General features: G+C 41.7%; 1 protein-coding gene across 2 annotated transcripts in view; it reads left to right on the top strand.

The window, feature by feature from the left end:
• The window catches only part of AFAP1 (actin filament associated protein 1), a 110,881-nt gene extending 98,849 nt beyond the window's left edge, over nucleotides 1–12,032 (top strand). Inside the window, exons 12-18 of one of the 2 annotated variants that reach the window (XM_054295524.1) lie at nucleotides 347–464; nucleotides 1,892–2,149; nucleotides 4,019–4,133; nucleotides 5,394–5,558; nucleotides 6,129–6,319; nucleotides 7,031–7,192; nucleotides 11,532–12,032. In XM_054295524.1, coding sequence (XP_054151499.1) covers nucleotides 347–464; nucleotides 1,892–2,149; nucleotides 4,019–4,133; nucleotides 5,394–5,558; nucleotides 6,129–6,319; nucleotides 7,031–7,192; nucleotides 11,532–11,558 — 1,036 coding nt within the window. In that variant the 3' untranslated portion in view covers nucleotides 11,559–12,032. The remainder of the gene's footprint in view (nucleotides 1–346; nucleotides 465–1,891; nucleotides 2,150–4,018; nucleotides 4,134–5,393; nucleotides 5,559–6,128; nucleotides 6,320–7,030; nucleotides 7,193–11,531) is intronic. The other variant, XM_054295525.1, reaches the window with a different exon arrangement.
• The last annotated feature ends 288 nt before the right edge of the window (nucleotides 12,033–12,320 follow it).

The raw sequence follows: 12,320 nt of genomic DNA, 5'->3' as shown, positions 1-12,320 counted from the left end.
CCAGTGCAGACAGCAAGGGAGCGTTTCTGGGACCCTGTCAGGCTGGTGTGTAACAGAGACCAGCAGGTTCCTATGTAAACATGCCACTGAGCAATTACAGCTGTTGCCCTCCTGGCCTTCACACAGCTATATCCCCACTGCAAGAATGGAGAACAGGAACATATGTTGTGTTCCTGGCTGTAGCAGCAGCGTATGAGTAGCAAAGAAAGAAAAAACCACCCTGCGGAAAGCGAGAAGCTCCGTGCTTCCAGGCTACATAATCAGGCACAGGGAATATACCACTGTATCATCATTTAGGCGTAAGTTTGAGTGCTGGTTTTCATTATTTTCCCTTTGCATTGTGCAGTTTCATGAACAGGCGGGTGATATCCACGAGCCCGTACCGGGGGAGCGCTGCCAACGGCTACGCCTGCCCCAGCGGGATGGCCCTCCACTACGACGATGTTCCCTGCATCAACGGATCGGTAAGAGCTCAGCCTGCGTACAGCACTGTTTTGCATGTGTTCGTTGCCATGTGGACATCTGAAAATTGTATTATCTAAAGATCCTCACTGGGCAGTTTCCAGATGAACTCATGGTTTTTTGATTGGGGGTTGCAGACTCCTCTCACACCTATAGAATATAAGGGCATGGGACATATTGTTTACATTAACCTGCATGTGAGCCAATGTGCATTTAGAAAGCAGTTGCCTGTTGATGATTTTTTGCCAAGTCCTTGAATATAATACTCACTTGAGGAGGTATTTTTTTAGATCACACTGGAAAGGGCAAAATTAAGGACTCAGTTACACCAGGCACTTTTTGATGTCTGTTGAAAAAACACTGACACCGAAACACTTCTCAGTCCCTGTGGCTGCATTCCTGAGGTTACAGGTGCTGCTTGTCCCAAAGGAGAACCACAGTGGTCACCTCCATCTTCATAAAGTGCAGAGCTGGTCGTAGGCAGATGTGTAAGAGGATTTAACATCTAGTGGATGCTCACCTATAGCAATATGGGGTCCTCAGGAAGGTTTGCAGGGGAGCTACAGCCTATGTCAGCTCTTAATTTGGGCTGTTGTATAAAGGCCCCACTAAGGGCGAACTCAAAGGAAATTAATAGTTTCAAAGTGTGAAATTAACTGGACATTCAGTCCTCCAATATGTCAGTAATGTCCAAAAGATGCTAGAAATCCCCTCTTGGGAACAGTGCATGATCACTTGTGTGGGGAGCAGTCTTTGAGTAGTTCTTGGATGTGCTCATGCCTTTGTTTGAGTAGTGTACTGCCATGGCCAGGATGGGTTAAGGAAGAATATTTAGCAATCAGGTGGGTTTCTTTTAAGATTAATCAGATGAACCACTGGAGTACTATTGTTGAGCTTCCCATTTGCTAAAAATTAACAAAAAAAGGAGCTATTTTAGTTCTTGTAGCTCAGAATAATAAATCTCTGTCAAATAAAATGTGCAAGCATACCAGCAGCTGATATTCATGGGAAAGACATCTAACCTGAAGAAATTAAAAAAACAAGCTAGAAAAAACTTGGCTTCTGATAACTGCTAGGCTATATTACTTTTAGCAACTCATGTACCAGATGTAATCCCATGGACTCATCTGTGCAAACTGTGAGCATCCCCCTGCTAACAGAGTCTGCCTCTGCCCCCTGGGTGCTGAAGGTGCAGTCAGGGTGTTAGGCGTGCTTGGACTCAGGGCTGAGGCTGTGAGCCGTGGAATGCAATGCTTGTTTTCCACACAGTATCCTCCCCCCACTTTCTAAATAGTGTCAGTAGTAAGGATGTATGCTCGCTAAGCACTGTGGGCTTGCTGGAGTCCAAAGCATCACTAATGTTTTAATTTCACTTAGGGGGTTCTGCATGGTGCATTGTTCACTAACTGCTGAGGTGTGTGTGTTGCAGTGGGAACCAGAAGATGGCTTTCCTTCTTCTCGTAGCAGGAACATTGGAGAAGAAATGCTTTATGATAACGCAGGCCTGTACGATAACTTGCCGTCTCCAAAAATCTTTGCGCGCTATCCGCCAGCTGACAGGAAAGCCAATAGGTTATCTGCTGACAAACTCTCCTCTAACCATTACAAACACCCTGTCTCATCCAATCTGTCTTCTGCTCAGTCTGTCACTAATACCTCTGCTGTGGGGAGGGGATCTGGCTCGCAGGTACTGTACTGTTTAATACTTAACAAAGCTTTTTATTTGTTCTGTTTATCTTGTTGTTATCTCTAGGAACTCTTAGAGTCTCTCAGTGTTAGCACTGAGGTGCCTGGACTTTAGTTATGAGCCCACTGCAAATGAAGCAAGTTTGCAAAGGTGTAAATTCCAATGTGCAAGTAGTGGTACATAGAAAAGGCTTTGCCAGCATGTTCTTGATGATTTACAGATGGTGAATAATACCAAAAAATCAATGTGACCTTCCACACCTAACCTGAATGCATGTCTAGCTACCTTTTGGCTCCTCGGGCAGAGACATTTTAGGAAAAAACCCAAAAAAAGATAGGTGACATGTGACCTGACTGTGACAGCAAATTTGGCTCTTTAGAAATTAGTATATATTAGTATATATACTAATCTATATATCATGTATACTTTTCTATATATCATGTATATTTTGGTTATACATTTTATGAATATGCATATGTATAATAACTTGATGCTATATATTTAGTAAATTATGTTGTATATATTCATAAATGACATCTATATATTACTAGTATATTACTGCCTATTATTTTCTTCCCCTAAAAAAAAAGAGGCTATTTCTCTGCTGCTTTCTGAGGGTGGCTGCAGGCTTTTGTACCTCAGACATGAACCTACAGAGCAGATGAAGTCCTGTGAGCTCAGCATTGGAGCAGATGGGCACAGCCCAGCAGGGGAGCAGAGCAAGCCTTGCTCACAGCCATGCCAGGAACCTTCTCAGAGCCCTTAGCTGGTCTCTGAAAGGGGGTCATTGGCTTAAACCAATGTATCACAGTGTGAATATATCACAGTGATGCACGGTTTTCAATCTAATCTGACATGGAACAGTTAAGATAAATGTTTCCCTTGTAAAAGGTACCTATCATACTGTGTGTTAACTCACTTAACCCTTACAAAAACTTCATATTGGAATATTGGAATTCAGTGCAATGCATAATTGGAGGTGGACATGAGCAATAAATTACTACAGCAGCGAGCTTCTTAGTGCATTCCCAATTCAGTCCGCACAAACTTTTGGGAGCAGGAGAACAGAGCATGGCACACATGTGCCCTGTGCTTGGCTGGAGCATCCTCCGTGGAGACACTATGAGTAGGACTGGGTTATCTTCCCAGGCTTCAGTTCATTGCTGTGAGCCCTCTAAATGGAAACCCCTTGAACATGAGATGCTCTGTTCCTGGTAATCTGTTGAGCCTGTCTGGCCATTATGAGAGGGTTTTTCTAAAGTAAGGAAAGCTTTTAAGTAGTAGCTAGTAGTTGTATAAGGGGGAAATGATATATTAACTCCTAGCACTTAAAAACATGTAATAATCATATTGTTTCAAAAAAAATCCACAAGGATGGCATGGTCATATAGTAAATAAGAAATAATGTTGAATTTTTTGTGTAAACCTGGTAGGTTATACTGTGTGAAATTAAACCCTGGTAAACCCTGGTAGGTTATACTGTGTGAAATTAACTCTGAAAAACTTGTGTTTCAAGAGTCTTTACTGTAAAAAAAAAAATTAAAATATACATTTTTTTCTGCCTTGCAGTGGCTTTCTTAATACTGTAAATGCCAGGGTTCTAAATGCCTTGGAAACCATGATGCCACCAGAAACAGGGAGTTCATCCCCTTGTTATCCTGTGATTGCTGGCACGGCTCCCGCTGAGCGGGCAGCTCCCAGAGGCATCTCTGGAGGAAGCGCCGTCTCCAGCTCGATCAATGTGCTCTATTAAGGCTCTCTGATGTAGCAGGCAGCTTTCTGTCAAGCTCTGCCCTTGATGAAAGGGTGAAAGTAATGCCAGCGGCACGGGAATAGCTGGAGCCCATTTGTACTTTTGTTTTCAAACAGTTTAAAGGCAAGAAGCCTCCTGTGACTGCTAATGGGATCGCCGGAAAAGCGAGGACTTTAAACAGCCAGCCCAAGAAATCCGAGACGGTTTCCTGTGTGAAGCGCACGGCATCCAGTAAGTGTCGGTCCTCACTGCTGCCTCTGAGTGTCTGTCCTCACTGCTGCCTCGCTGGGGAGCCAGGAGGGTGCCCAGAAGGGCTCCTGTCTTAGCGGACAAGGTACAGCACCAGTGTGGTTTTGTGAGCTGAGAGGCCGAGGACGAGATGCCAAGACTGAGCAGGAGATACTTTGGTGACTTAACTCCAGCCACGCCACACGAGAAAAGGGTGCCGCTCATATGGGAGAAGGATAAATATGAAATGTGGACCTGTGGCTGCTGTGAAGTCATGAGGACAGCAGGGAAAAAAAGAAGGATAATGATTCCTCATTTGGAGCAGAGGAATTCTTTCTTCCTGTTGGAAAAGGAGGATGAGGAGCTGGTATAGATGTAGGAACACTGTGTTGCTCATAAGTGGACTTATTAATGAAGTCTTATTTAAGAAGCCGTGGATTTAATGGCAACAAGAGAAATTGGTTTAGACTTTAGGACTAAAGTAAATAGCTTCTAACTGACTAAAACTGGCTTAACAACTCTTTGTCAGGAATTATTTCATATCATAGAGTGTGCCTTCAGATATGTGACGAAGTGATCTCTCAGCTGACCTATCTTCTTTGAGTCTGCAACTGGAGCAGAGCTGTAGAGGGGGCTGTGATATGAATCAGACCACAAATATATGTCAGCCACGAAATGAAAGCATTTGTATGGGAAATTAAAAAAGAAAAAGAAAGCTGCCAGGCGTCAAAGAAGTGTGAACATCTTTGTATTCTCTTATGTAAGGTGAGAAAAGATGTGCGCTTGAAGTAGGAATGAAAGTCAGGCAAAAGGCCAAGCAGGTGGTTTTTCCTCTGACCCTTTCAATTAGAAATGAAGGGTTCATAGCTAGAGAGGAGCCTCCTTTCCATCTTCTGAACTACAGAGAAAGGCAAGGCCATTTTTCAAAACCAGTGTGCTATGAAGTAACTGGTATATCTCATTTTCCTCATGTAAATATAAAGAACATACTTTATCCCATATCATTGTTATAGCTGTGCTGCAGAACTTGGCAGAAATCATGGACCTTGAGAAAGAGCCAGTTGAGGAGGAAGGCCAAACCTTTTCCTCAAACCATAGAATTATAGAATGGTTTGGGTTGGAAGGGAGCCTTGAAGATCATCCAGTTGCAACACCCTGCCATGGGGAGCCGTGACATGCTTCGTGTCATGTTTAGTCTCAGGGCCCAGTTCAGGGTTGTGCTGTTAATTTAAACCCTAATTAACTACAATCTGATACATGCAGATGCAGAGCAGTACAAATATGGCAAGAATCGTGTGGAGGCAGATGCAAAGAAGTTACAAAGCAAAGAAGAGGAGCTGCTGAAGAAAAAAGAGGCCCTTCGGAACAGGCTGGCCCAGCTCCGGAAAGAAAGGAAGGATCTGCGTGCTGCCATTGAAGTCAATGCTGGTAGGAGGTGCTTCTATGTGCTGAATTCTCACCTGAGAATTAGGCTTAGTTATCCAAACAGCTTTGTATTCTGTGCTGAATGTCACCCTAAACAAGGTTAGGTTTCAGTGCTGAGCAATGCTCTGTAATGTCTATATTTGCTTTCTATATAGATACAAAATGTAAAAGATAAAAATACATATGTGTAAGTGTATGTCCTTATTTTATATATGCATGTGTATGTATACACATACCTAAGGAATTACACTGGTGTGAACTTCAGATAAGAAGAGCATGGGAATAATACTTTTGTCACTAGCTAATTATATTTTCATGATACAGAAAAATAAAGAAAACAATACTGATTTGAAACCAGACTAGATATCTAAGAATGTCACTTGATAGAAAGCATTTGATTTATGCTACTAAACTTCTTACTTTCAAGCATTTTATATAAAGTACCTAATTTTTTTTATGTCACTGATACGTAGAGACCTTGTTTCCTTACTTTTTAGAAAGAAAATAATTTCTCTAAGTGTCATTTAAACATTTTTATTATTATTGGAATAATAAAATTGCTGTGAATGACAGGCAGGAAGACCCAAGTGATTCTCGAAGACAAGTTAAAGAAGCTGGAAGAGGAATGTAAGCAGAAGGAGGCTGAGCGTGTAAATCTGGAGCTGGAACTGACTGAGGTGAAGGAGAGCCTTAAGAAAGCCTTGGCTGGTGGCATCACACTGGGCTTGGCTATTGAGCCCAAATCAGGGACATCAAGTCCACAGGTATGCAAAGCCACTGAACATGCAAATCCCAGTTAATGGGCTGGGACTGCTCAGCCTTCCCAGCTCCAGCCAAAATGAGTAGGAACTGAGAGTATAATGGTTTTTTAAGCCCGAGAAATAAGAGCAGAATTCAGTTCCTTTCTGTGTTATTTACATTTCCTGCAGCAGCAACAGGGAGCAGGTAGATAGGGGAATCACAGGCAGGATATGTTAGGATAATGTGCAAAAAGCCAGCACCTTGTCCTCAGTGATTGTATAAGTGCAGCAACCAAGATATTGCTCCAGCCCAGGGAGATTTAAATGCACCAAGTCATCATGCAGTGATGAAGATCTGCTTGTGCTGGTCCCCTGTCAGCTGTGTCACACTCTGCAAGGGCTGCATCTCACACCTTCAGGGTGGAGCTTGTGCTACAGATCTATGTCTGAAGCAGCCATCACAGAAAGATCAGAGAGGGATACATCAATTCCTCTGGATTATCCATACTTGTTTGATCAGACCCATAGCTGTTTAACAGAAAAGAAACATCAATTTTCATCACAGAACACACATGCACATTGTTTTGTTTCCTGTGCTCTAATCTCCTTTTCGTCTATTCATCATTATGAACATAGTTTCTTTAAAAGAGTTCTGCAGTTCTGAATCTAAAGTAGAAAATATTGTACGTGTGACTACTTGGAGGAAACTCAATATAGGCTTTTCACTCCTTATAGTCTCCCATTTTCAAGCACCGAACTTTGGAAAACTCTCCCATCTCCAGCTGTGATACCAGTGATACTGAGTGCTCCATCCCTGTGAACAGTGCAGCAGCTCTGAAAAGACCTCCCTCATCAAACAGCTCTCCATGTCGGGGCCATGTCCTTCGAAAAGCAAAGGTGAGAGCACTCATGTCTTAATTGTCTTCTTCTGTGCTTTTTCGTACTTTCTTACAAAGTCTTATTTAGCCTTAAGAAGAGAGTATCTAAATTATTCATATTACTACATAGTATTGCTGATTTGGAGAACCTTCTGCAGAAGAGTTGGTAAGTAAGTTTGGGAGACAGATTTGACTCTACTCTGATTCCGTGTTTTTCTCTGTTGCTTTTTTGATTTGATTTGCAAAGTAAGTAGTCTGTGGTGTAGACAGTCCGTGTGTCCACTACTCTGTATAGCAGAGAAGTGGTTAAAAGAGCACTGTTACAGTGAGTGATTAGAAATGGCACAAGATTGGGTCTGACCTTTTCCAGCCGCTGCAAGAACATTATAATTAATGAGAATGTGTTGTGCAAGTATCTGCTCAATGTACATTTAAAGCAAAAGTTTAATGACTTAAATTTTGTCTTGCAAGTACCAGGCTGAAATTTGCTGTCTTCTTGTATTGTTACAGTTTTCTAATTTTTGTGGTTTAGTTTAAGTGGGATTTGTATAACCATTCTTCTGGGCTAAATTTGCTGGCAGCATAAACATGTGGGCAACACATAACCAAGGGTGGCAGTAATAGTGCTGGGCCCAAGCTTTTGTTTATTTAGTAGTTCACTGCTAGTTGTAATTATAAACAGCAATAATCATAAACACTTGTCATTCATGAAGGCTACTTCCTTTTTTCATTGATGTCTTCTGTACTTGGATTTCTTCAAGTAACTTTTGCTACATGTATTCATTGATTATATACATTTCCAGTATCTGAGCATAAGCCTGGAACCTAAATGTAGTAGATACTGAAAAATCAGTATCTAAAAAAATTATTTTATTATTAAATTATCATAATATAATTATTTTTCCTGATGCACCATTTGAGACAGTTTTCTCACACTTCTTCTACTCCCTTTGCATGGACATCAACTGCTTTTTCCTGCCAGTTAGCCTGATTCATTTAAATCCAACTAAGAATAATTACACTCAGCATAATAGGTTTCAGTTCTAATCAACTTTGAAGTCTGCAGCTTGTGTTTCAAACCTGAGGAAGGATTTATGTGCTCTAAAGCTTATCTGTGTTTTCCAATTATAGCCTAATTTGTGCCATAACGATATCATCTCTAACTGTACACTTTGTCTTAGATGTGGATGGTAGCTCAGCAATACTCAGGGAGTGTGGTCTAGCAGAGCACAGTGCTTGCAAATGGGTGCATGGATTTGTGCTGGACAGGCACATTAAATCCAGACATCTAATCGTTACAGCTGGAGAAACCAGGGCATTATAAAAACCTAAATATTTTTGGTGTAAAGAATACCTTCCTGTAGTATATTTTTTATGCTCAGCACATACCATGCAGGAAAAGCCCTCCTGTGTTTGGTGCCAGTGTGCTTTGGATGGCACCATAAGTTGGTCAAGCTTTTTGGCAGAGGAATCTTGGATATAGGATTAGGCTAATCAAAAAGGATATGGAGCAACTAAACATATTTTTCCCATGCTGTGAAAAACCACTCAAAGTATCCAATTCAGCTTGAACAGCTTTTTCCCTAAAACCTCATGCACTAAACATTAGGAGTGAAATGTTGCTGAATTAGATAGTGCAACCCAATCTGTTCCCAGCCCATTGGCAGCCACAGCTGCTATCAGGTGCACATCTGCAGCACGCCCCACGCTCGGGGGTCGCTGTACGTGTGCGGGGGTGGAATTTGGCTCTCAATTCTTTTGGCCTTTTGCAGCTGTGAGTGAGCCCAGGCCTCGTAGATGTGACTCAGGAAAGGGTGTCACACATGAGTATCCCAGAGCAGGACTTGGCTCTCCAGGCGTGGATGTCAGTGCAGTTTGTGGGAGTGAAACTGATCCCACGCCTGTGCTCGGGCTTGTATCTCCAGCAGCTGGCACCTCTCCCGATGCTATGAGGGAGTTGTATAGATGTTAAAAATATCAGAATATGGTTTTTACTCCTGGTGTGTATTTGAATGCACTGAATGCCTCCCTCCTTGGCCTTTTCCTTGCATGGAGGATGCTGAGCCTGTTGCCTGCCAGCCTTGTGTCACGGCCATGCTCACCAGGCAGCAGTGCTGCGCCTGTGCCTCTGTGCCCTGCACGCCTGGGACAGCAGCTTTGGAAGCTCTGCCACCAAAAGCTTTCTCCTCTCAGATGCTCTAACATTAGAAGGAAATACAGAGAGAAGCAGTAAGACAGATCTAGTGTTAAGAAAGAGCAGCAATTTGGGGATTGGCTGTTCAGGACACACATTATACTTACACATACATAATTTGAATTTTTAACTTCGCTTTTTCACAAGTATCTTTAATTTTTTTTTTTTAGAAAGTAATTATGTATATTTTTATAAAGCCAGAAGGCATTTTAATTGCAATTTTGTCTAATCTGTACTTGGCTAGAAATGGAAACTCCAATTAAAATATGGAAAATAATATTCTGCGTCAGTAGTCCTAGAGAAGTAAAAAGATTCAAATATCCTTTCTGTACAGCAATTATTAAATATCAAATTAGTTTCTAAAGCCAAATTGTTATGGGTAGCAAGAAAACTGAAATTAGTATTTCTGATTTGGTTTTGAAACTAGTGGGCTGGTGAATGTCAGCATCTTACATCTCACTTGTGTTCAAGGACTGGAGAAGAAAAGGAGTTGTCCCAGTTTCCCAGCTCCCAGTCAGGCTGTCAGTGTTGACTGAGACATTCTTTCCTTGGTGAGAACCTGCAGAAGCAGTGGAAAGAAACAAAAAGTTCCTTTTGCACCTGCAAAAGAAGCTTCTGCTTTCAAGCCTTATTTAACACTTCAAAGAAAATCTCCTCCCAGTTGCTTAGCCAAGGACTTCCTTTATAGCTTTGGTAGCATATCTATGGAGAACACAGATTTAATAAAGTTTTTAAAGTAATCTAATTTCTACCAGTACTACGTTTTAACTTTAAAATTACCATAATTTGAAGAGTAAAACGGAATATTTAAAATACACTGAATTTTAGTAAAAGCACCAATTAAATTTAAAAAAAAACAAACAGAAGTTTAGAAACAAAGTAAATTATTGTCTAATTTTAAACCCATGGATATTATTTTTTTTTTATATTGCTAAAGCAGCCATCAACTGTGACCTTTACTGTTACTTTACAACAGCTGAAGAGGTGTCATGTTCATACAGCTGTTGAGCCAAACTAATGCTCTTACTGCTTTCAGCAGCAGGAACAGCTATTTACATGCATAAGTAATGGATTTCAGTCAGAGCTCTTAAATGTTGTGGAATGAGTGTTAAATTGAGGAACTCAGGTTGGAAGCCAAGTCAGCAGGCTGCCTGCAGAGTGTCTCTTTCTGGTGGGTCAGAGAGGATCTGCAGCCCCCAGTGCCTGGCGAGGAGCAGCTGGAGGGTTCCTCTAAGGGGATTGCAGGAGCCGGAGGCCATCCCTGGGGATCTTCAGTGGCTCCTGATGGCTGAAAGGGTGGGATTCAGGGAGGGGTGCAGTGTGGATGTCCTGAGCTGAGCCTGTCCTGCTTCAGCCCAGGTGTCATTTGATGGCCACAAGTTTTACTGACCTGGGGGCTCAGCTGTGGCATTCTCGTGATTTTCACTTAAGTGGCAGAAGAAATGGCAATACCTTGCTCTGAGACAAGTGACCGAAAGCATTATAGGTAACATTTGTTTGCTGTGGATGGTGTCCCTGCCCTCAGCTAACAGGTGAGGAAACTGAGGCACAGAAAAGTCAAAGCAATTTCTTTAATTTGCCACGCAATAGCTCAGTTTGGATTATCTGTAGGGGAAACAAATGCAATGCAAACTGACTTGTTTCTCTTAACCCTTCCTGTCAGTCTCTCTGCTAAGTTGCTCTTTTTAGTTATAAATTTATGTGTTTGCCATGAGTCTTATAATAAAAAAATTGAAGAGCAGTAAAGCAATCACTTGGTGTCAGCTCTGAGAGATATTGAGGGCTTCCTGCTGTCTTACACCAGTCATTTAGAGAGCCTTGTGTGCTTCAAGCAGCCTCTCCCTTACTCAGGGAGAGCTGAGTGCTTTACACCAGCTGTGGGGTGTCAATTGCTCCAGAAGTCCCCTCTGCAGAATACAAACATGGCTTATTTGCACTGCACTAGAAAATATTTTGTACATAGTTGTGGAAGGGTGGATGCTGTGCAAAGACTATCAGAACATACTTGTTATCATTCCCTAACTAATTTTTGGGCTGAATCCAGCAAAGTTAATGAAAAAACTGTTATTGAACCCACTTGTGGCTTAGCAGATATGATGACATCAGTGAATTATCCTGATTTCTTTTAACATTTTCTGTATCTTTTTTTTTTTTCCCTTTCCAGGAATGGGAGATGAAAAATGGAACATAAACATAACAAAGCCAGTCACTTTCCATAAAAGCCTTACCTACTACAGACCAAGACTTAGGCTGCAAAGGACTCACCTGGAAGGTCACATCAAGTGATAAAACATGAGAAGTTTTATAACTCTGTTAAGTTAATGGTAGCTTGGCGCTAATTTGCCTGTATTCCCTCTACTGTATTGCTGTGTAACTACGTGTGCCCCTTTTTATTAGCTGTAACTCCTTGTTTCCAACTTCACTGGTAGAAAAAATGAAAACCAAAAAAAAACCCAACCATAGGAACTAAAAAGGAGCATAAAGTCACAGTTGCAAGTTTACTTTGCTGAAGCAGCAAAGAGCCAGCAATGTTAATTACAGTGCATCAGACAGCTGGAACACTGCTGAAGACTGGTGGGAAATCCTGACTCCTGCAGGTTAAAACTGCCTCTGGAACTGTGCCACAGAGCAGGTCTAACTCATCAGCAGAGGCTTTGCTGGTGGCTGCTCAGCCCAGCAGCTCTGCAGGGCCACAAGGACTCTTTGGTGAAGCATTTTTGGGATACTTTTCAGACAGATGCTTTTGTCATGGGGAGATAAAAAGCTGCCAAACTTCGAGACAGATGTGTTTTTGTACATTCTCTTTATTGCTGTTCTGAAGCACCAGTCATCTTCAAAGGTCATGTTCTTGAACTATGACTTGTTCCTGATTTTTTTAAAAGGCTAACAGGTATTTTTAGATACTGCTTCTTTTCTATACATTTTAAAGAAGAAAAAGAAAACAATTGAACTT

The sequence above is a fragment of the Melozone crissalis genome, unplaced genomic scaffold (assembly GCF_028551555.1).
Source record: "Melozone crissalis strain CALT ecotype California unplaced genomic scaffold, PUWL_Pcris_2 ptg000006l_1, whole genome shotgun sequence".
Taxonomy (NCBI): domain Eukaryota; kingdom Metazoa; phylum Chordata; class Aves; order Passeriformes; family Passerellidae; genus Melozone; species Melozone crissalis.
Note: the sequence above shows the minus strand (reverse complement) of the source record. Positions and strands in the feature narration are given on the sequence as shown.